At 39.6% G+C, this 25,034-nt stretch overlaps 1 protein-coding gene across 6 annotated transcripts in view; it reads right to left on the bottom strand.

The window, feature by feature from the left end:
* The window catches only part of Qki (QKI, KH domain containing RNA binding), a 123,912-nt gene extending 100,601 nt beyond the window's left edge, over positions 1–23,311 (bottom strand). For 3 of the 6 annotated variants that reach the window (XR_005286503.2, XM_038338766.2, XM_038338769.1), the window contains exon 1: positions 23,054–23,308. Coding sequence is in view for 5 of the 6 variants with exons in the window: in XM_038338766.2 (XP_038194694.1) it covers positions 23,054–23,195 (142 nt within the window). In the remaining variant the exon portion in view is untranslated. Of the gene's footprint in view, positions 1–23,053 lie in introns of all 6 variants that reach the window. The other 3 variants (XM_038338767.2, XM_038338768.1, XM_038338770.1) reach the window with 2 other exon arrangements.
* Between the last annotated feature and the right edge of the window lie 1,723 nt (positions 23,312–25,034).

Consider the following 25,034-nt stretch of genomic DNA (forward strand, 5'->3'; position numbering starts at 1 on the left):
AACTAGAATCCACTAATTAAAAAATTAAACATCAAAAAACAAATCAGTCAAAGGATGAGCAAATGGAATGAGGAGACAGTTCTCGAGAGTAGAAATGGCCAATAAATATATGAAAACCTGTTCAACATCCTTTAACATGAAGGAAACTCAAAAGTACATTGAAATTCTGTCTCCTTTCAGTCAGAATGGCTACCCATCAAGAAGACAAATGCTGCCAAGGATACTGAGGGAAAGGAGAAAAGCCTCAGCCACCACTAGTGGGAGTGGTTCAGTCATGAAGGAAATCACTAAAGGCTCTTCAATACACTAGCAACAGAAATGTCATATGATATAGTTATTCCATTCCTAAATATATAGCCCCAAAAAATTAAAATCAGGAGCTGGAGAGAGATGGCTCAGTTGTTAAAAGAACTTGCTACTCTTACAGAAGACTCTCTCAGCACCCATGTCAGGTGGTTCACAACCATCTCTAACTCCAGCTCCAGGAGACCTGATGTCTCTGGGATCTGTATACACCTTTACTCACATGCATGAATCTGCACACAGATGCACACACCTATGCATAATTAAAAATAATATAAATTAAGAATCAAAGTGAGAATACCAGAGATCTGCAAGCTCATTTTTATTGTAGCATTAACAATTGCCAAGACACAAAATTAGTCCAGATGTTCAGCAACAAATTATTTTTATAAAGAAAATGTATTACACACACACACACACACACACACACACACACACACACGAGTTTTATTTAGCTATGAAAGAATTCAAACTGAAACCACGTTTTCTCCTGCAGGATATAAACGTAAAAAAAAAATCAAGATGTCGTGTGTGTGTGTGTGTGTGTGTGCGTGCGTATGCATCATGTAAGTTGCAGGGGAAATACTAGTGGGGAGAAAGGGAATCTTCAGGGAGAAAGGAAGAGAGAGTAAAGAGACATGAAAATGAGTCGTGTGGGTAACATACAAACATTAAAATGAATAGTCATGTTAAAGACTAATTTTAAAAACAATCAAGGGCTGGAGAAATGGCTCAACAGTTAAAAGCAGTGTATGCTAAATCAATGAGCAACATAGGATACGGAGTACTATTAATTACAAAGGAGAAAAAAGAACTATATGGTGAAAGAATGTCAAATATAACTTACCACAATCAAGCAATTAAAGTTAACACACATACTCACCCTTCCTAGTTTGACACACTAAAGTACTTGTGATTTTCCTTGCCAAACTACATAAACTCAATCTAATCATAAAAAAGTAAACTAACGCAATACTTAAAACTGTTCGAAAGTACTGAAGTCATAGGAGAGGGAGTGAGGAGAGTGTCATAAAAGAAAGGAAAAAAGCACCACCACAGAATTAAAGGCTACTAAAGAGGAAGGAAAAGTCCTTTCATCCCAGCACTTAGGGGGCAGAGGCAGGCAAATCTCTTGAGTTTCAGGCCAGCCAGGACTACAAAGCAAGTTCCAGGACAGGCTCCATAGCTACTGGGAAACCCTGTCTTCAGAAAACCAAGAGGAGGGAAAGCGCATGAGTTGGACTTAGTGGTATACTCCTAGACTTCCAGGCCATAGGAAGCAGAGGCTGGAAGATGAGGAAGTTTGGGCAGCCCTGGGCTACACAGTGAGTTAAAGGCAGGCCTGAGTTGTATGAAACCATGACTCAAACCAAAGGAAAGGGAGAGAAAGAGACAAGTAAAAAGGACTGGTTTTAAAAGCTGAGCAAGATTTGAAGAGCAATTAACAATTTTATGTTCCTAAATACAACTTCCTGTGACTTAATACCAACTTCCATATTACTTTTTCACTTTCCTACAAATCTAAATTTATTTCAAAATCAAGAATTAAAATGTAAGCAATCTTAGCTTTGGCTTTTAGATCCATTTATTCCAGTGAGTAGAGGTGAACATTCATGAGAAATAATGTCATGAAAACACATTATTACATAGTAACATTTAACTTAGTCAACAAAAGAGGGGGAATACTTATTTATCAACTAAACTAAGGAATTTGAAGTCACTCACAATTATCTATTTTATAACTTGAATTAAACTTTTAACTATACAGATTATCTTCCTCACAATAAGTACTCTATTTACTAGTCACCCAAAATATTTGAGCTTTTTATTGTTTAAATGTTAAGTGTTTAGAATGTTTACTATTTTCTAAAATAAAATCCAGAAACAAAAGCTAATAGTTATTCCAACTGTAGATGTGACTTTCTTTACAAAACGCTTGAAATTTTATTAGTCTCCTTCATGTCTGATATTTAGGAAGCTTATACAATCCATGAAAAATTACCTTTTAGTGCAAAGTGAGTTTCCAACTAGTCATTCTGTACAAATACTCCAACATAGAAGGGCTAACAATCAACCACAAACTGAATCACATAGAACTCAACCCTTTTCAGGTTAGAACTACACACTTGAAGCTATGTTATACTACCAGAAGTCAAGATTCTCTTGAAATAATACCCCTGGGAAGCAAAATTACTAGTTAGTAAACCATTTAACTTACCTAGTCAATAAAAAAAAAAAAGGGGTAAAAAAAGGGGGGGAACTACTCATTTACCAATATAACTAAGGAAATCAAAATCATCCACAATCATCTTTTCTATGGTTTGAATAACACTACTAAATTTTAAATTATAAAGATTATCTTTCACTTCACCAGGCTCCTGTACACCTATATTCTTAAGTTAGTGCCTTCTTAAATATCACAAAACACTCAAGGCCATTAAAAAAATCAGAGTAAAAATTAAAACAAGTCATTCCAAGAACTTAGAAGAAGTTAGGTCTGTAGGGGTGAGGAGAAATGAATTGCTTTATCTACATAATTATCTTCTTTTATTTTCCCTTTATATTTGTATTAAACTTCTGTGGGTAAACTTATGAATTGGACAGAACAAGTTATTCTGAACAGCAAATATTTGTACAATGCCTAAGAATAAAACAGATGTTCTGTTACAATTGACTACTGTCTATGGGACTAGGAACTTGTCTCTAGAGTTTTCCAAGAGTAAGAACTGGCTTCCATATTAAATAGGTTGGAGGGTAATGGTAAAAGAAACAATGCATGGGGGCTGGTGAGATGGCTCGGTGGTGCTGCCTGCTCTTCCAGAGGTCCTGAGTTCAATTCCCAGCAACCACACGGTGGCTCCCAACCATCTGTAATGAGATCTGGATTTGGCGCCCTCTCTTCTGGCCTGCTGGCACCAGAACATTGCATACATAATAAATAAATAAATCGAAAGGAAGGGAGGGAGGGAGGGAGGGAGGGAGGGAGGGAGGGAGGGAGGGAAAGAAACAAACAAACAATGAATAAAGCTTGGGGTTCTGGGATATATCTTAGGGCCTGGACACTAGAGAAAGCCATTTCTAAAAAGAGACAGAGGCTTCATTTGGTTTCTACACTAGGAAAAATACTAAACTCTATAAACACTTAAATTCTCGTGTTATTCATTACAAAGAGATGAAAACAAAAGCAGAAAGAATTGAATTTCTAATCACTCTGATGACACAAAATTAACTTAATGAAATAGTAGCTGAAAAGACATAAAATAAAAGGCATAATTCAGAATACTAGTATGTTTTTAAATTTTCTGATTACTAATCCCAATTTGGGAGCCAAGTGGTTGTTTTTCTTCCACTAGGCATTTTCTATTTTACTCAGAGACCTGTCAAAGAGGTCAATGAACAGTTGTGTATTTTACCAGCAGCCACACTAATATTCAGACAAGTAAGTTACCATCCAAATTAGGCATTTGTTCCTTGATGTTTCCTTGAAAATATTCAGAACAAACAACTTCTACAAACAAACATCTGTCTTCAAAGGCCTACCTTGGTAGGGCTAAATTATTCAACAAGAAACAAAAACATAATAGGTCTGTTTAATTATTCCAAACAGTACTTCACTAGAACTGCCACATGGTAAATGGAAAACTAGTGAAGTCTAGTTATTTGAGATGACCATAGGGTGTGAATTAGAAACTAACCTTTACACACAGTAATTACAACCAAACCCCTCTACTGTCTTTAGTTGGGTAATTTCATAGGCATGAGAAGGATTCATACACTAGCAATTCCCAATATATTTATTTCTAAGCAAGGAAGTGATAATGGCAAAATCTCTCAACTCGCAAATGCTGGCAGCATCAGTAAGAGGTACACCAAACATCAAAACATAGGGAACATATTTTAAGAAAATCAATACTAGAGATGGCTCAGCAATTAAGAGCACTGGCTGCTCTTCCAAATGACAGGGGTTCAATTTCCCAGAACCCTCATGTCAGCTCACAACTGTATGTAATTTCAGTCACAAGAGACCAGATGCCATTCCTAGCTGCCGTGGGCAGAGCATGCAATGGTACAAAGACATACGCACAGGCAAAACACTCATATACTATATATACACATATATATGTATGTATATAATTTTTAAAAGGAAAATCATCGTTAATGGAGTAAATAGTGTTGAAAGGAACCTAATGTACATCTTCAAGTATGATGTGCTGTTTTTTCTTCTGATAAAAGAGGAACTGAGCCGGGCGGTGGTGGCGCACGCCTTTAATCCCAGCACTCGGGAGGCAGAGGCAGGCGGATCTCTGTGAGTTCGAGACCAGCCTGGTCTACAAGAGCTAGTTCCAGGACAGGCTCCAAAAAGCCACAGAGAAACCCTGTCTCGAAAAAAACAAAAAAAAAACAAAAACAAAACAAAACAAAAAAAAAAAAAAAAAGGAACTGGATCTCAATGTCATATCCTAAAGCACACCAAAGCCCATGCAGCTCTGCCTTTGCCAAGTTTTAAGTAAAAAGATACTTTTTCACAAAGTGACACTGTCAAATCAAGCAATTTACAGTCAACATACCCTTAGAGAGGTAATTAGTGGTGACAGATAATTCAATTCCATATTAGGAAGGACCAGGAAAGACAAGAGAAAAACTGACTCTCCAACTCTGTTCAGAACTAAACAAACTGTCAGTTCACAAACTAAGTTTTTTAAAGTAGTACTATTTATTTTTAAAGCAGTATTTTATATATATATATATATATATATATAGAGAGAGAGAGAGAGAGAGAGAGAGAGAGAGACAGACAGACAGAGAGAGACAGAGACAGAGACAGAGAGACAAAGTCTCACTACGTAGCCTTGGCAGGCCTGGAACTCACTATGTGAACCAGACTATCTTCTAACTCAGAGAAATCCACCCACCTCTTCCTCTGAAGTTTAGGGATTAAAGGTATATAACATCATGCTAGCTTAAAAGACTACTTAGGCAAAGTGTCCAGTACACAGTACCTGCACATAAGTCATGAATAGGAAAATGAAGGTGTAATGTAAAGTCACAGTCACATGTTCATCTAAATACTCAAAATAAAGCTTGTCATACATCAGTTGTCTGGTCAGACAAAATATAGAGTTCACACAACTGAAATATTAAACATGGTTCTGTCTACGTTTCTAGTTGCCACAGCTTACTAAAATCAAGTGAAACAAATGGCCAAGCAATAATGTGTCACTGATAATTGAATGACAGCATTAACTTCTTTTTTTTTTTAACTTGTTTTTGTTTTGCTTTTCAAGACAGGGTTTCTCTTGTGTAGCCCTGGAACTCAAGAGATCTACCTGCCTCTGCCTCCAAGTGCTGGAATTTAAGGTTTAATTCTGTGCCCTCGGTGCAAATTTCAGTGATGGTAAGATGGGCTATGTTCACTATTACAAGCTAAGGTCTCCTTTCATATAGATGTAATATAATTACTCTTCCAAAGACTTAGCACTTGAAAATAATTAAATCAAACTACTTTCAGGAAAAAAAAAGATACAATTACTGTTTCATATTTTAGTATTTTTAAAAGAAACACTATTCTTGGTTTTCATATTGTTCATCAATCTATAACCTCAATAAATTGTCTCCTGACTACAGAACATTTATAGGGCCCCTTTTTTCCTTCTATCCTTGTTTTTGTATCATCAAATATTAAGTTCCTATGTCTGCTTTAAAAACTGAACTCTCACTCTACACTTGAGAACAAATTTACCACAAACACACTCTCCATACTTATTATACTGTACTGCCCAGGAAATAATTTCATCAGTGGTATATAGTCAAAAAATCTAATAAATTTAATCTAATAACTGCAAAATAATCTTTATTTCCCTTTAAAATCCCACACTTTTAATATTTTAATTTTAAATTGCCTCCCCCATTTTTGTTGTTGTTTTTATTTTGGTTTTTTGCTTTTTTGAGGGCGGTGATCAAGACAAACTCTCACTATATAGCCCTAGCTGTCCTGGAACTCACACATAGGCCAGACAATCCTGGAACTCAAAGATCCACCTTGCTTCTGCCTCCCAAGTGCTGGGATCAAAGGTGTGTACCACTACATCAAGCTTAATAATTTAATTGTTAACAACTTTTTAGATTTTGCATTAGCACTTTCACATTTAGAACATTTAATGTCCTTGACTGGGTTTCAATTTTCACTTGTCACAAATAATTCTCTGAATCTAAAATAGCCATCTACTAATGTATACCATGGATGTTTAGGGAAGGTATTTCAAAATGCATGCTACAATGTAACAAACAATACTCAAGAGTTAAACACTCCAAATACTCTAGTTTATCAAGGGTTGTGCTATTCCTCAGAAATGACAAGAATTAATCACTTAGAGTAAATAAAATGAGCTTAGATTCCCATAACAGAAGTTCCACCATTAGGCTCAAATTTTATAGCATAAATAGGTAAAACACAAAATAGTACTGACACCTACAGAATGGAATTTTTTGACACAAAGTAGAGTGGATATTAAATGATCTGAGAAGAGATGGAGGAAGAAAGTATTATCAAAATACAATGTACAAAATTCTCAAAGAACTCAAAAATTTTAAAGTAATGACCAATGGCATTCAATAAGTTTCTTATACAAAGTGCGCTTTCTCACATACATACTACAGTTCCTCACATACACAGAAGAAACATGAAATACAAGCATAGTAGTAAAAGGATTTTAATTCATTAGAAATCTCAAGTACTGAAACGGCAGCCATGTTTAAAATATTTAATAAAAAGCAAGTATATTCCTTAAACCTAAGCTTAAGGAACTATAAACTGTCTCTAGTTTTTAAGTAAAAAGCTCAAATGTCATTCATCTGAACTAAGCAGGCAAACAAAGTATCCTCTGATTCCTGTTCTCCTCAGTGTCGAAAAGGGTGGATAAATTTAAAGCCTCTTCTCTCAAGAGTTGCTTTATAGGCAATTTTCTCCCCGTATCAAGGCCTGCAGTTTCCATTTGGCTGCCAGTTTGTGATTAAATTCATCACCTTTATTATAAAAATGTGCTTTATTCCATGGCCTGCTGCACAGGAACTATAAGAAAAACATTTTTTACTGCTAACAGCAAGCAAGATCTTTCTAAGGAAGCCATCATATCCATTCAAACATTAACTTCCTCAACCAGTTGCAGTACCCTATGACACAGAGAAAATTTTTAACAATTGTTCAACCTAAGAAAACTAAATTCTATGGAAATATTATGCTTTAAGGCTTTTAGAGAAAATGTAACTAAACATTCAGTTTTCAATGTTTTAATTTTAATTTTTTAACTTACTTTTCTTACTGTGCCATGACAGAGATGAAAACCACTAATGTACTAACAGGTGGGTGCTTTCTACTACAGAGGTATAATTCTCCTTGCTCCCAAACATGAAATTTGTAAAGAACTGCAAAGACGAAGTCAGAGTCTAGAATATTTCCAAAGTCCAATAAAAAGACAAATTAAGAGCTTATCTTTTTATTTCATTGTTTACAAGTTCCTGGCTTAAGAGTTTCAACTTTTACCATCTGGGCACATAGCCAATAGTCAAAGACAAATGTTTACATAACTCTCTTACCTGACAGTTCCTTTACAAAGAAGATATACTTGGGGGAGAGGAGTCAGAAAAGAAATACTTCTTAAATAGTTACATTTAAACTAGTTAATATATTTAGATAAACAATCTTACTCATTTGTGAAATTTAGTATTTTAAAGATTAGCTATGTAACTAGCATTTAACAAACTTGGCTAGCAAGCCAAAAATTCAAATCTCATATAAACATAATTGGTATTTTCATTTTAGAATGTGAAGACAGGAAAAAAAACTCAATCTCACATTAAGTTAAGCTTTAGAAAGAAGAATTATCAGATTATAAAACATATGTCCCTCAAAGAAATTGTCATGTTCCTGCTACAAAATAAGATATTTCCTTAAAGTTAGGTGATGCCCTCTGTATATTACCACTGATTAAAAAAGAAACTGATTTGGCCTAAGGGAGGGCAGAATACAGCTAGGTGGGAAATCCAAACAGAGAGACCAGAGAAAGAAGGCGAAGTCAGCAGTTGTCTAAGGAGTAAGATCCAAGAATATTACCAGTAAGCCACAGGGCACGGGACAATACACAGATTATTTTTAAAAATGGGTCAATTTATAGCTAGCCAGAAGAAGCCTGAGTCATTGGCCAAACAATTATAACTAATATTAAGGCTCCGAACGATTACTTTAAAGCAGCTGCAGGGACCAGCGGGTGAGAGAGAAACAGATTCTGCAGGACCAGAGAGAACAGAGAAAAGTTTCTAGCTACAACTGGGCATGTTCTGGGAAATCATCTCCAGATCACTGCATCTCACTCATCTCTATATCCCTAGCATCCAGTAAGATGCCTCAGGTGAACCTTAACCTAAAAACTAACCTGGATCTTTCAAACTCATGTCTTACTTTTGATCTTCCTTAATTACTATTATTCTCCTATCCAACACATTTCACTTTCTATATACTCATCCAACCCAGTACTGGGCTGAACATAGGACCTTGAATATGCCAAGCAATGAAGACAGACTCTCAGTCATCACTTCCCCTTTCTATATTTTTAAGTCAAGAGAAAAAAAAACATAATATGCTTTAAGAGACATCTCTCAAGTTATCACACCTTTCAAAATTTAGGGAAGCTTCACCTTTTCTACAAAGTATAGTCAATACCGAATATCAACACAAATGGTACTAAACAGTAGTCAGATGGCAACTGCAACAGGAACCTATCACCATAAACAAGAGCATCTTGTTTTTGGTTCAACATTGGTTTAATGATAGTATGAGTTTGTACACTGGATGCTTAATTTTGTTCCTAGTTGGAAAAAGTTAAAAAATAATAAGACTTGGGAGATGTGTTAAGTAATAAAATAAAATTTAAAATAATTGAGACTTCACATCTGAAGACAGACCGCTACATAACATAAATTAACAGTTAAACAAAATTCTCCTTAACAATTAGGCTTACAGATACTCTTACTTGCTAATAGTATTACTTAGCTACATTCTGCAGAAGAGCCAAACTACCATTCCTGAAAACAGTACTGTCTAGAACCAGTGATTATCAACTTGAGTTGAACTACTCTTTCATAGGGGTCATGTACCAGACATCCTACACATACCAGATATCCAATATATCAGATATTTACATTATAATTCATTACAGTAGAAAATCAGTTATGAAGTGGCAACAAAAATAATTTTATAATGGGGGGGGCACCACAACCTGAGGAACTATATGGATTAAAGGGTCACAGCATTAGGAAGGTTGAGAAACCTAGGTCTAGACCATAAAATTTCTTCATACTTTTGTGACTGAGCTGCAAATTTCTTTTCAATTCCAAAACTTCAGAATTGTAGTATTTCTGTGGGAAACAAGCAAACAAACAAAAACACCAATCGTTTGCTTGAGAGCAGATTAAATCCAAAGCCTTAGGTCACCACTCTACCGGGTCCTTTAGTTTACACAGTGACTTCAGGGCCAGCCATGAGACCCTGTCTCCCTGACTCCCTCAAAGGTTAAGATATTCCAGTACCCCAAAGGAGACAAAACCAAAGGGGAAAAAATCTGAAAGGGAAAAACAGCAGTAGCAAATACAGCAACTTGTCACATTAAGGCATGGCACTATAACTGAATGCTCAGAAAACTAAAGAAAGCCTAGATTCAAAGCAGATATATGGAGGCAGGTCAAGGGGGAAACAACTAAGCTATGAAAAGAAAACGCATTCAACAGCTCTTGTGTTATCTCTTAATCAAAGCATAAACTCCAGGTATTTAAAGTTTAATTCACAGTGAACTATTTATTCTATTTATACTCATAATGTTGTTCCTGGGTTTAGTGCACATCCCATAACTCTTCCCTACTTAAATCCTCTAAGTCCTCTGAGAACACCAAGCCCACCTCTTTTCAGAACCACTGGAGAACCTCCCAGACTAAAAGGTGCAATCTTTCTAGCACCAGGCTTTAGTTTGTTTTAGTTACCTTAACTACTCAGCAACTACGGAACAATTCTGAAGTTCTCATACATCCCTCATAATTTCCCATACATACTTTTAATACAATAAAGTTTCAGTATGTTAAACACTAAAAATTAGTATGTGAAATAGCGTTCTCTGCAATTCAAAACACTACATCACAATAATCACTCCCTACTTAATGTACCAAAAACACATTAAATGCATTGCACACTATAAATTTGGTATTCACTGACCCAATCACAATATTTAGTAACTAAAGGCTTTCTGAGACTTAGTAGGACTTTTGAAATCATCTACATTACATACAGAAGTATCCCAAAAGCAAAGTGGTATGTCAAAAAAAAACAAAAATCACCACTCCACCACAGAAAACAAACAGCCACCAGCTTCAGTAACTAATACACTTTGACAACATCAAATGCCAACAACAATGAAAAGTGGAGCTAGAAGATACACAGGGGAAAATGTTCACTGTAGTTTTTTGTTTGTTTTGTTTTAAAGAAACAACACACAGGGATACTATTTCAATAGGAACTCAATTTTATCACATCCATTATTAAGGCCTAGAAGGAAATTCACCAAAATTCAGTACCTATTAATTATATGTGGTTTTTCACTTTTTAACTGATATCTAAAATTTTTCTTAGAGAAGGAATATTTGTTTAGACTGAAACAAATCTGTCTAGTTCTTTCCAACAACTTTCAATTAGTAAGAGGAAAGAATTCAGGTTCCTCAGAAGTTTACAGAAATATTCAAAATAATTACCATTCTTTGTCTTTGTTGCTGAGACAGGGTTTCTCTACTTAGTCCTTGGGCCGTCCTGGAACTCACCAGGTTGACCAGGCTGGCCTTGAATTCAGAGATCCTCCAGCCTATGCCCTCACTCCCCACCCAGAACTGTGCCGCAACACACTGCATGGCAAACTGAGCATTCTCATCTACTCTTCTCCCTTTTCAAGAGAAATGCAGCACTACTCCTACCAAAACTGAATTGAAAACCTCTGCATTCAATTCCCTATATTATAAGAATCACAGAAAAAAGAAATCAACATCTAAAATGCAAGTTGGTATAGTTATATATACCAAGGTTCCTGACAGGTTCTTCCTCCCTAGGTCTCCACATAAAAACAAAGGAACAAAAGACACATTCTCGCCTTATACTGGGAGTTTAATTTCTAGTGACTGAGAAACAATGACATTTTACAGCTGGAAAAAACTAATATAATAAACTATAAAAAACAATTTAAATGTATCAACTTAAAAAGGTATAATTTTCCAATCAGTAACAGCATTTTTCAATAACTGTAAGACACATTTTAAAACAATATAATATTTACTTAAGGAAAAAAAAGACAAGAAATCATATAATGCTATAAACTCTGACAATAAAGTGAGATAAGATGACGGGTTAACTGCTGATAACTTTTTACAGCTGTAATAAACTATGATCCTGAGAAGAACTTTCTCTTCATATGAAACTTAAGAATGAGCTATGACTCATTTTTTTCTGATATTACCAAACAACAATCACTTGATCTAAGATCCAGAACTGTATGAATTATGCCCAAATGCTGTGCTTAGTATGTATCTTAGTTCCCCCACCCCAATAACCTTTCAATGATATAAAAACAGAAAACATTGCAGGGAAAAAATGTGTAATCTATCTGTCAGTTACATTAAATAGCCAACATACAGTCTCTTAAAGATACACCTTAGGCACACTCCACAATGGAAGCACAAGCAACTGCAACTCACTCATCCTGAGAAACCCTTCCCTTACAAGGTAAAGAATAAAAGGTTCTTTTCTGACAGATCACTTCCCAACACATTTTAGTCACTAAATGCTCTTGTGTGTACTGACATCCCCATCTGCTGGAACGTAAGTTCCTTACTGTTAAGGATTCTTAACGAAAAAAGGTTGCAGTAGAGATTCTACAGCTAGAGAAATACAGCTTCAAAGCTTCATTTTTACCAAGGAGTTTTGTCTACCTCATACAACTTTAAAATTGTAAATAATTTTCACTAGCAATAAAAACTCTTTTTCTGATATTTTCTATTCTGTTCCTAATCTTTGTTATTAAGTTACAAAGCACTGGTTTAAAGAGAAAACTTTCTTCTTTTAAAATATGGTATGGATCATACCTCCATCTCTCTCTCTCTCTCTCTCTCTCTCTCTTTCTCTCTCTCTCTCTCTCCCTCACACACACACACACACAAGCACGCACACACTTTTCATTTAAAAGATATTTGTTGTCCTAATCTCTGATGTATTTGAGTTAAAAGCTACTAAAAATGATACAATAAAAGATCTTATTTACACAGCAAATGTAGGCATCAAAAGGTCAACAGCAAGATTTAGTAAAAACTAAAAAAAATACACATAAAATAAGGCAAAACAAACCAGAAATATGAATCACTAGTTATACATAAAATTTGCAATGTGTAAAATAAACAAGAAAATTTAAATTTACTTAGCAGTTTGCTGACTTTGATTTTGAGAGTATCTCCTTTACACCGTAGAAAGAATCAAGTAAGCACTTATGCCAACATCAAGAATATTATCTGGGGGCTGGAGAGATGGTTCTGTGGTTAAGAACACTGACTGCTCTACCAGGGGACTCAACCTGATCCCAAGCACCCGTATAGTGGCTTAAAGCTGTAATTCTAGTTCTAGGGGGTACAATACCCTCTTCTGGCTTCTGTGGGCATTAGGCACACGTTTTGTAAACAGATATATATGAAGGTGAGACACCGAAACACATAAAATAAAATTTAAAAAAATATTACTCTGGTGTGGGGGGGGGGAGCTAAAACTGCCATGAAACAATCAAAAAATGCAAACACAAACTGAATAAAATATTACCTAGCTGCATTCACAAAAAATAGCCTAAAAATTATCTAACACCAACAATAATACTGTTAACACTTAAATACAAGTCTGTAACAACATTCAGAACTGCAAAGAATATTAGTGAAAAGACTAATTTTATATATGGAGCAGAAAACATACACAGGGTAGTTAAAGAATACATTGTCCAAAAAATTAAGAAACATTCCTTTAAGCCAATCTGATTACCCCAACCACAACTTGTATGTACAATGGTGAATATAAAAGGTCACCACAGAGCAGCAAGCAAATCTATATAACTAAATAAATCTACATAGCTTTGCTTAGAATGAGGAAAGCATCATGGTGGAAGCTCTAATAAAATGAATTCAGGGAGATTAGCAACCTGCATGAATGGTTCATAAATCATACCTATTGCTGAGTAACATTATAATCCAAACAGAAATAAACCTTAGTTTTTAACGAGGCCTACCATATGACCCAGCGGTGCCTCTCCTGGGTGTTCACCAAAGGACTTCAAGCAGCACAAATCAGAGACATCTGCACACTGGTCTCACATGTAGCACTATGGACAAATCCTAAATTATGAAGCCAACCGAGGCATCCCACAACAGAGAGATGGATAAAGAAAATGTGGTTTATAGGCATGATTAAATCTTTGAAGCTCTAAAGAAGACTGACATGTCATTTTTGGGAAAACGGATGCAACTGTGTATCAGAAATGCAATCTGTGTTTTCTCTCAAAAAAAAAGTAAGAAAGAAAAACAAAAACACTTTGTTTTACTGGCAGAATACCCAGACTCTTATAACTCTTATACTGCACTCTCATCATGATTCAGAAAGCAATCTATCTGGGTGGTGGGGCACACCTTTAATGCCAACACTACCTGGGAGGCAGAGGCAGGGGGATCTCTGAGCTCAAGTCCAGAGTGGTCTACAGGGTGAGTACCAATGAAACACTGTCTCAAAAACAAAACAAAATCATCTGAGCTTCACTAATAGTGAAATTGACTACTGTCTCTACTCATGTGATACAACTTAAAGAACACAGCAACACCTCTGATATATTCCAAAGATGTTATACTTCAACCTACTTTATCCTTTAAATCTGACTTCCTAAACCAAGTGCCATGGCATTCTCCATTTAAGAGCCTCAGACAGGAGGATCATCACAAATTTGAGGCACTACTAAAATTCGGCATTACATGAGTTCAAAGTTAGTCTGATATACAAAGCAAAGATCCTATCTTAAACACATAAAACAAACTCCAAACTATAAATAAATATTTAACTACTAAACATACTAAAGATACAAAGCATAAAGGAACATAGAAGATAAAGTGAGGCAATTTAACAAGATTCAACTATTTGGTTTGGACACTGCAGGTGTAAAGAACATCCTTGATACAATTACAAAAATCCAAATATTAACTGTTTACACATCAATCTATTTTGTTACTGTGGTGTAACTACTAGAAAACATTAATTTTGAAAAATACAAAATTTAAGAATGTAATACCAATGTATTTCTACTACATTTTATTCAATACTGAAAATATAGTTCAGTAGAAGCAGCTATAGTAAGATTCTCAGAAAATCTTCACTATTCTTGGTAACACATATTTAACACATGACATCACTTTCACAAACATCTCACCAGGCCAAGCCAATTAATTCCAAAGAGTCAACAAAAGCAAGTTTCTTCATTCTTTTCAACTTTCACTCAGAAATAAAAAATAGTTCAATTCTCTCTTCAGTAACCAAAACTGGGTTGAGATCTACGCTCTCGCGCTCTCTCTCTCTCTCTCTCTCATTCTGTTCTGCCAAGATAAAACACAAAGCATTGGTCTGAAGAGAAAACCACCTTTGTAGTTTGCAGGAAGGGGTTTATGTACTATGCGGCTCTAGGTTCCCCAGCATCGTGCAGAAAAGGACTGGAATCAGTCAACCATACAAAAATGTTTAACTTTTCAACTCGCAGCCAAGTTTCTACATATGCTCATAATGCCATGTGTTTTTCTTAGCTTGCACACAAGCTCATTATGATACACCCCAAAAGTCCAACAGTTCAGCACACCCCTAAAGATCTCTGAAATAGCCGGGCAGTGTTGGCACAGGCCTTTAATCCCAGCATTCAGGAGGCAGAGACAGGCGGATCTCTCTGAGTTTGAGGCCAGCCTGGTCTACAGAGTTAGTTCCAAGACAGACTCCAAAGCTACAGGGAAACCCTGTCTCAGGGGAGGGGGAAAAATCTCTGAAATAAAATTTAATCATGCCGACAGAAATGTCTTGTATAAGCAGTCTTCCACATATTATATCCTTCTACCTCAGAATATATGGATTGTTTGGAAAGGGAGTTAATTCCATTTTTAAGAATAAAACAAATGACACAGCATTTGCTGAGTGTCTAACATGCATCAACTCTAGATTCAATTCTTAGCATATAACAGCATCTAAGTAATAAAATTACTGTAACACCACTGACAAAGAACTGAGCCTTCTACTTCGTTTTTCTAAATATAATTAAAAAATGAACAGTTACTTATCCTCCATGTATTGATATGGGAATAAGACATAGAATACAACACACCTACTTCCCAACTCAATCATCTCTCCTTAGAAAAGTGTGGGTCATGACCTCTTTGAGGTCAAACGACTCTTTCACAGGGGTCAGATATCATGCATATCAAATTTTACACTATGATCCATAAAAGTAGCAAAATTATATTTATGAAGTAGTAACGAACTAATGTTATGGCTGGGACCACCACCGCATGAGGAACTGTATTAAAGAGTCACAGCATTAGGAAGGGTGAGATCTGCTGTTCTAAAGTGTCATTCTCCAGTTATCACCCTGATTTAAAACAAACAAAAAAAACAAGCCTTATACAGATCGAAAATTGAAGCACACTTATGTTCCTGGCTTTAAATTCTTAACAATATTAAACCTCTATATTAAATCTTTTAATCAGAAATATTGCTTCCTTTAAGTAGTTATTAAAAATAACAATAATAAAAATAGCAGCAGTAGTAAATAAGTAGTAGAAAACAGAATTCATTTGTAGAACATTATTTTAAGTACTGAGGCTCTATCCTTTGGTTACATGAAAGTTCAAGTACATTTAAATCATCTAAGCACATCATTAGTTTCTAACTTTTAGAATCTCAATTGTCAAAAAAAAAAGGTATTATTTTCAGCTATTTTAGGAAGACTACATATTCTAGTTCCACAACCGACAGTAATTTGTTAAAGTCCAACATGGGACAGAACTGGCAAAAATTACTTCCGTTTTCTTTCTGTTCACAATTAGAAGCACTGACACTTTTTCAATGCATGGAAATATGCTGCAACTTTCTTCTCAGAACCCTTACAAGAGTGGCACATCATAGAACAAATCAGCATACAGAACGAAGAACCCTGAGCATCTCTGCTACAGCTTGGCTTATGGCAAGGACAAGTCCCCACCCTCTCCAGACTGCTCTATCTACATCCTTCTGATCTCAGGCCCTAGCAGTTCTGAAGTACACTAATTTTCTCTCCACTAAAACACATCTCAGAAATGCCTTCTTGCCATTATTCCTATACTCCCTTCCACACTATGAGATGGTTTTAAAACTAGGGAAACAGTATAACATGGAAGCTTATGAAACATTTCAATTCTAAAAATCCAGATCTTTTCCATTTTTACTTATTTTATATGTGGGCATTTTGCCTGCACATCTGACTGTGCACTGTGTATCTTGAGCGCCTGGTACTCAGAGAGGCTAGAAGAGGGCACCAGATCCCCCTGGACCTACAGATGGTTTGTGAGCCATTGTGTAAGTGCTGGGAACTGAATCCAGGTTTTCTGAGAAGAATATTCAGTTCTCAACTGCTGAATCATCTCTCTAGCCCCCAAAATTTCTTATTTTCTTAAGTATACTCTTAAGACTGTAATTATTTTTGCTTAATTTTGCCCTATGTATTCTAAATCTAATTAGCTCAATAATAACTTACTACTGACCAAGGTGATCATGCCCCTGACTTTATAATCTTGCTTTGTACTAAGGCAGAACAAAACTTAAAAACTGACTCCCTTTTCGATCCTGACCCAACGAATTAGTCACTACCTCCAAAACCTGATTCCTGCCTTACACTGAAGGTCACCAGCACTCAGCTGCTGTCTTCCTGTAAGATACACAGATTTACACGCTCTCAAGCACACCTTTTCTTTATATCATGACTGCAATATAGAACCAATTTGAGGACTTAACTGCCTTTTCGTGTTTTTGTGGCACTTTACTCCCTTTGAAGAGGATCCAAAACAACCTGAACTTGACAAATTCTGTTTATAAAAATGGCAGTAATGATGCAAGGCCTATATATAGACTTTAGGAGTAAATGTCTTTTAAAAAGTTACCTATATAATTCCAAAAAAACTTTCAAAGATTAAGCACTGATTCGAGATTTTTCTATTTGTGGACTATTTATTTATGCTTTGGGATAAGGAACGGCTAGAAACTTACCCTACTTAAGCAAATGAATTTTAGACTTCTCATTCCTGCTCTCACTGACAGTAATAAAGTAAAATCAACATTTTACTTTATTCAAAAATACCACAAATAGTGATAATACAAGGAGGGGTGGATGAGATTTTTAAGAGGAAAAAATGCATGAGCTATCACTAATTATTACAAAAAATTGCTTTGTGTTTAAAGTATTAGCGTTTAATTTCACTTATGTATCTTGTTTAGAAGCATTTTAAAAGAAACTAGAAATCAAAAGGAGTAAGTTGTGATGTGCTTTTAAATTCAAACATCAGAATGTCTGTTTCCAAGTTCTGACTGGACACAAGCAGTGAATCACTTTTAACAAGGCACAGAAAAACAATCAGATCTAAGTTCCAATGGTGGTAACTACATAAAAAGTAGCACCAGACAGAAAAAGGTGTGTTTATAGACCCTTTTCCTAATACAGACACAATAACCTAACAAACTATACTGATTTATAAGTTTAGTGCTTATACTTATTTTGCTTTTATATTTAGTGAAAATAATGCTGTAAGCAATCTTACTTAGACATCAAATAAGTATCATGAGTCCCCTAAAGCTTAAAAGTCAATTTTTATAAAGGTATATAATTTCCTAAAAGAGCTCATTGCAAGGGGAAAAAATTCCTGCACTGAAAATTCCTATTCTTGTCTTAAAGTCAAATAAAGGAGAGGAAAGGAAATGGCCAAGTCAGCCATGTAAGAAACTGGCACAGAGCTCTAATCATGACCTCCTAACATGGGTCCATTTCCCTATCATCCCTCCCTCAGCCTTAAAATAGATTCTTAGCTATTCCCAACAGATGACATACTAAGAGCAGAAAGTTGCTCAGTGCATTATCTTTTGAGCTAACGACAAACAAAACCCAATAATGTCACAGCACATTCCATTTCAGACAGAGGGTAATTTTTGCTTACAGCTGCACCAAACAAGCGACATTCACTACACTGAATTCCTCAAATAAAGTGCTGCTCCACTATGTTTATAAAAAGCTGCCCACAGAATCAAATGTGGGCACTTAATACAAATAACAAAAAGAAAAATAAAAACCTACCTAAATAGACTAGCTGGGAAAAGGGGCTTCTTAGTGCCCCCCCCCCATTTTATTAAGGTCTCAGTAACAGTTATTATACTTGTCTTACTCTGTCACGGGGCTCTATTTCCCTTTGGGATACTGGAAACCACTTGATCTGATAGAAAACTAGTGAAACTCTGGCTCCAGGACAGTGACAGGCCACAATTAACAAGGACACACAATGTTCAGAAACCACCTAAGGACAAATGCAGACCTGGGACACAGCTCTGAAGGTCCTCATCATGGCGCACATTCACTCTCAATCAAATCGGAAATTGGTACCTTGATATCCTCATATTCATTTCAGAAAAGACATTGATACAATCATATACACTGGGAAACGTGGATACCAAAGTTTCTAGTTTCTAGTACAAACTCAATTGTGTGTACCTTTAACTGTACAACCTTAATTATGAATCATGTAAACCAGATACAGCTTAAAGTCCCAGCCACCCTCCTGCTCTGTAGCAGCCAAGGTTCCTGAGAACAGTGTGAAAGCACAATAAGCGACCTAGCCGGAGACGCGGGCGGTCCGTCTGTCCTCACTATATCCTCAAGAGGAGCATGCAGGAGAGAACTGGTGACCAACACCGGCTTACTACAACTCCTAGTGGATTACAAAGCAGTGCCTTAGCTCCCAAAGAACAGGTTAATTACCCCACCTTAAGTAAAATATGTCACAAATAGCACTTACAGTCAACATTTGTTTTTTAGACAAAAACTAAAAATTTAACAAACTATATAACCTAATTCCTCTCAATATCCACAGCATGTAAAGTTTTAAGCCATAGCATTTATGAACAAATAAGTTTCTCCAAAAAAAAGAAACTAAAATTCAAAAAACGGTGTAACATGTGCAACAATGGCCACATCTTCGAAGACAAACATGAATATGGAAAGTAACTAGCAAAGTTAATTTTAATTAAAAATATTCTCACATTTTAAAAGAGTGGGAAATTTTATTATAAAAAGGGATTATCTGGAAATTGAAAACATTTCCAAACCACTAATGCAAAATCTAACATACCTGTTCACGTCTCCTGATAGCTTCCATAAAGACTCAAACTGCCCTTTCCCCTCAAACCACACTTCTCATTCTCATAGAAGCAGCTTCTCTCTCATCTGTAAGTCTGCCTAATGAATTAAAACTGTAAAATGTGATGCTTAAGTATCACATTTTCTTCTCCTCTGATATTTTTCTATTATTCACTGTTGCTCATTTTCAACACTAAATTATAAAATGTTTATTTTAAAAACATGTTTTGCATTCAACTACTTTAAGATTTTCATTTCCAGGGCAAAGAAAAATCTTTATTAAAAATAATTTGTAACTGTTCTTTTCTAGGGATAGTATGGGGAGGGAGTCAGTTAAAATCTGAAGAGAAAGCAGTTTAAGACCCACGTTTTATTTGTAATCCTGGGCTAACCTTTAAGGAAAGGATTCTTTACGTCTAGAAGTATTAACTCAAGTTATATCTTTTATTTCAGAATGTACTCGGCCTAAAATATATTTTCAAATTTAAAAAATATCCCTGCTGATTCAAGATAGGGAAGACTGACACAACTCACCAAGCGGCATAAAGAGTCAACAAGGCAAGGGCTGCCTACCTGGCTAATTATGGACCACAGGCTACTTTATGCTGGCAACAATCAGAGCACTCTTTTTGTATCATTCAAGTTTTAACAAGCAGAAAACAACAGAAGCTTTCATTCCTCACTAGCAGACTGAAAATTCTCAAACAGGAACTATATTAAAAGCTCACTGATTGAAAAGTGTTTCACAAATAAAATCGCTAGACAGTCTCATTCAAAATTCCTAATTATCAGAGAGCAGACTATCTTAATGTCATTCAACAGTATAATCCTTAAAGTAAAACTTAGTTTTATCTGAATTTAAAAGTAATTTTTCTGTCAAGCATTACAGACAAAAGAAAAGTGTAATCCCTAACCACAAACAGAAGTCATGATTAATTTGTTTTGGACAATGAGGAGGCCACAAGGGGGGAAAGTACAAGTTGCCAATTTTCACAATTAAGTCATCTAACAAGAAAATTATGATGGTGCACTTAAGAAACCAGTATCTTCATGACAAATTAAATTCATAATAAGACTAAGAAGTACAGGAAAACGCTTATAACACATTAAGGACTAGCCCCTTTCCTGCAAGGTTTGCTCTGATCTAATGAAAACAATCACACTTCCTACTCATTCTGCTGTCTGCTGTAAACACTACCTACAGCACTGAAGCTTTCTTTACACTGGCCTGATGCAGAGACTGAGTATAGACAGAATGAGTTGAGAGAAGGAGAAAACAGGAAAAAAAAAAAGCATTACTTTGAATACTGTAATGTTACACTAGCTTTCTTCTACAGTTGAAACTCAAAGGGTTACTATTTCTCACCAGAGAGAAATAAACAAGCCTGAGCAGAAATAATGACATAACTGAAATTCCTCCAGCTGGAAGACTTACGCCAACCTCAAACTAAGGCAGTTATTTCTGAGTAGTCTGAGACCACATAAGCAGTCTTTTACAACTAACAGAAGAAACTCCTACTATAGTTTTCTGTACAGCATACCCAAACTTTTATAATCTCCACTATGTCACTTGAGTATACAGAGCATTTTAAGAATGCATTTGAATTCATTTTAAATGCTGTCTACTTGTGTAAGAGATTCCCCATAGACTGTACTTTTAAAAACTCTTTCAAGATAAACTGGACACTAATATCACGAAAATAACCAATCCAGTGTATTAGGTGTTTTCTCTGTAATCATAGTTATGGATAAAGACAAGTGAAGTCACCTAAAATTTAAGTTTCTACTGAACTCAATATAGGTCAGATTATTAAGCATGCTACACAATTTTGTTCCAAACATGCCCAAGGTTAAAAAAAAAAATAACTGGCGCCCCTTAGCGCTCACATTCGGAAATGCTCAATTTAAGAGTTCCAGCCTTTTTTTTTTTTTTTTTTTTTGACATTCCAGAAAGTTTTCGGCCTCCACAATCTTTCAAATGCCAGCACAAATAGGAAAAGCTAAACCCCTTAAAGGGGCAGCTCAAGTTTTTTCCGGGGAATCCGAACAGACACGCGGATCCAACAGTGGAAAATGCCCCTTTCGATGCGTTACTGTCGCACGTTTATAAGAATTCCCGATTGTTTTCTCTTTTAAGTCCTGCCTACGGCTCCCGCCCAATAGAAGCTGTGAGGACCAATCTTCAACCATCTTTTAGGTCAGAGATGTTCACAGTCTTTTGTTCTTCCCGGACTTGCCGGCTCCTTAAGCGCGATTTCTCCAGCTGCATTTGAAAAATTTCGAGATTCTTCTCAAGACCCTAAAATCCATTGTTATCTGCACAACAGCAGTTTCCAGCTTCCTTTGGACAGTCCTCCCGGAGACTTTAAAAAAACAAAGGAACTCCCCGCTCCTCGATTTTCCAAATGGACTTGAGGGTCCCATTACCACCAACACCCCTCGCACCCCGCCCCGGGAGTCCACGGAAACTTCCAGGGCTACTGGAGACTAACACTCCAGGTCGCTGCTGTGAAGTTATTAAAGGAATTCCGGGGCTGACCAGCACTCATCTTCTAGTCATTCTTGGCTCCCCACAGCGCTCCCAGCTCGGCTTCAGCAAACTTTTGCTCTATTTTATTCTCGTCCTTCCAAACTTCCAGCTCCCCGCCCTACAAACGCAAGCAGCGGATACGCCGGGAGCTAAACCCTCCGCCCCAGTTCTTCCGAACTCGGATTCCGTTCAGGTCTGTCATCGCGGTATTTCGTACTCCTCTCCCCCCCGCCCCCAGAACCACCAAAAAAAAAAAAAAAAAAAAAGTGAAGTTAAACTCCCAAACAGTTCTCGCTTCCCTAAACAAAGGACAAAAAGTGCCCTGCTCTGTCATTTTGTCCTCGCCTTCGGCCACATAAGCACTACTTTTCAGTTATTTCTCAGTCCACTCCTGTACCGCGGGCCACGCAACTCCCCCGAAACGAGCCCACTCGGCCGGGGCTCCGCGCGGCGGAGCTCGGGGACTCGTGTGGCCGGGGTCGGATCGGCCGGGATGGCGGGGCGCCTATCCGCCGCGCCGTCGAGAGCCGGCCGCAGCCCCGCCGCCCCGCCGCCCCGCGCGCTCCCGAGTCCGCCCTCGGGCCTGGCCCGGCACCGGGCCGCCGCGAGCCGCCGGCTCTGCCTTTGTGCGCCCTCCCGCCCGCCTGACCTTCCCGCCGCCCCGCCATCCCGGGCCGCCGTGCCCGCCCGGGGTCGGGAGCCTCACCTTCGTCCAGCAGCCGCTCGAGGTGGTTGAAGATCCCGCAGAAGTTGGGCAGGCTGCTCATGAGCTTCTTGTCGTTCATCAGCTGCATCAAGTAATCTGGGGTGGGCTTCGGCTTCTCCTTCGTTTCCATTTCCCCGACCATATTCCAGGCTCCGCAGCTCACTCCGCCCGCCGCCGCCGCCGCCGCCGGAGGAGAGGAGGGAGGGGCGGGGGCGAGCTCCGGCCGCCGGCCGCTCGGGACGCGGCGTCCCGCTCCGCGCCGAATCCCGCTCCGGCTCCCGCGCCGAGCCCCGGGGCGGCCGGCTCCGCGCGCCCGCCCGCCCCCCGCAGGCACTTTCGCCCGGCCCGACGCGCCGCGGCCGCCGCTGCTTCCCTCGGCCGCCCGGCGCGGCTCCCTCGCGAGGCCGGCGGCGGAGGCGGGTCTCGGGCCGACCGCGGCGCGGGGGGCCGCTGCGCCGCGAGGAGCCGGAGGGGCCGCTCGTCGGCCGGTCGCGCCGCCTGCGCCGAGGCTCGCGAGTCTGCGGTGCTGTCCGCCGCGGCGCTCCGCGCTGCCGCCGCCGCCGCTGCTGCCGCCGCCGCGCTCCGACTGCGCTCCTCCTCTTCCTCCGCGGCTCTCCTCCTCCTCACTCACTTGGCGGCGGAGTTCGCCTCAGTTCAGGCGGCGCTGCCGGCGGCGGCGGGGGGAGGGGCGCGGGCAGGGCCGGGGGCGGGCGGCGGGCGGGGCCGCGCAGGGCGGCCGTTACGGGGCTGGGCGCGCTCCCGCCCGCCGCCGCCGCCCCTGCCCCTGGCCGCTGGGGTGGGACGGACGGACGGACAGACGGACGAGGGCCGGGCCCGCGGCGGAGGGGATGCGCGCTGGCGGCGGCGGCCTGCGCGGGGCCGGGGTCTCGGCTGAGGGGGCGCGGGCGGCGGCGCTGGCTCGTCGGCGCGCTGTCGCTGAGGCGGCGGGCGCGGTCGGGCGCGTCGGCTGAGAGGAATTCCGGCGGGACTCTGCTGCGCTCGCCGCCGCCGCCCCGGCCTTGCCGCTGCGCGCGTTACTATAGTTTGGGGATTTTTTTCCTTTTTGTCTTTTTTTAAACCTCTCCGTCCACCTTCCTCGCCACCCCTCAAAAAAAAAAAAAATCTTTTTTTTTTTTTTTTAAACGTCCTGTTGCTTCACTGGGGAGGGGGGGACTCGCGGGTGGGCGTCACGTGGCCCGACACGTAGCCGTGAGGCTGAAAGCGCGTGCGCGCGTCGAGGGCTGTGGCCCCGCCCCTTCCGAGGGTCGCTCCGCCCTATCAGGCGGAGAGCGCGCCGTTGGGGGAGGGGCGGGCCCGGAGCGCGCCTGCGTGGGGGGTGGGGGGGGCGGCGCTGGCCTCCGGACCGAGAAGCGGGGCGGAACCGTTCTGGCGCGGCGCCCACCTTGCCGGCCCAGGGGTTGCGTGGGGGGAGGACCCGGCCGTCGGACCAGGCTCGGGCGAGTCCGAATCCCGCTCGTGATGCTGGCGTGGGCGCCCGCGCCGCAGTCTCTCCCGCCGCGGGACTCCAGGGAGGTTTTCCCCGGGAGCCAGACCCCCCACGCGTGTCGGGCCTCGCGTCGCCGGGTGCTGCGAGGCGGCCCCGAACCGTGTTGGAGACGGGACACGCGTGCGCACCCACGGGCGTGCAGGCGGACGGGCTGTGTTCCGCGCGGTCCCGTTATCCTCGGGGCAGAGCGGAGCGGGGATGCAGCCTCCTCGGCCGCCGGCAGAAGAGGAGAGCCGGTGTGCGGAGCACACGTGCGAGGGGGTGGGGGAGAAGTAGTCAACATCTATTTCTGCGTCCTGGGGGGCTGGAGGTGGGGGAACCAGTGCTCCAGAAAAGGGCTTTGTATGCAGTATGACGGAGTTCTGCCGTTGATATTTGGGGAACGATTTTTTGAATTGCAGCAATGAGGTCCTGTGATTTATAGAAGCTGTCATTAAATCTGCATCATCCGTGTTTTGTTGCAAGTTCCTTATA

The sequence above is a fragment of the Arvicola amphibius genome, chromosome 8, assembly GCF_903992535.2.
Source record: "Arvicola amphibius chromosome 8, mArvAmp1.2, whole genome shotgun sequence".
Classification (NCBI taxonomy): domain Eukaryota; kingdom Metazoa; phylum Chordata; class Mammalia; order Rodentia; family Cricetidae; genus Arvicola; species Arvicola amphibius.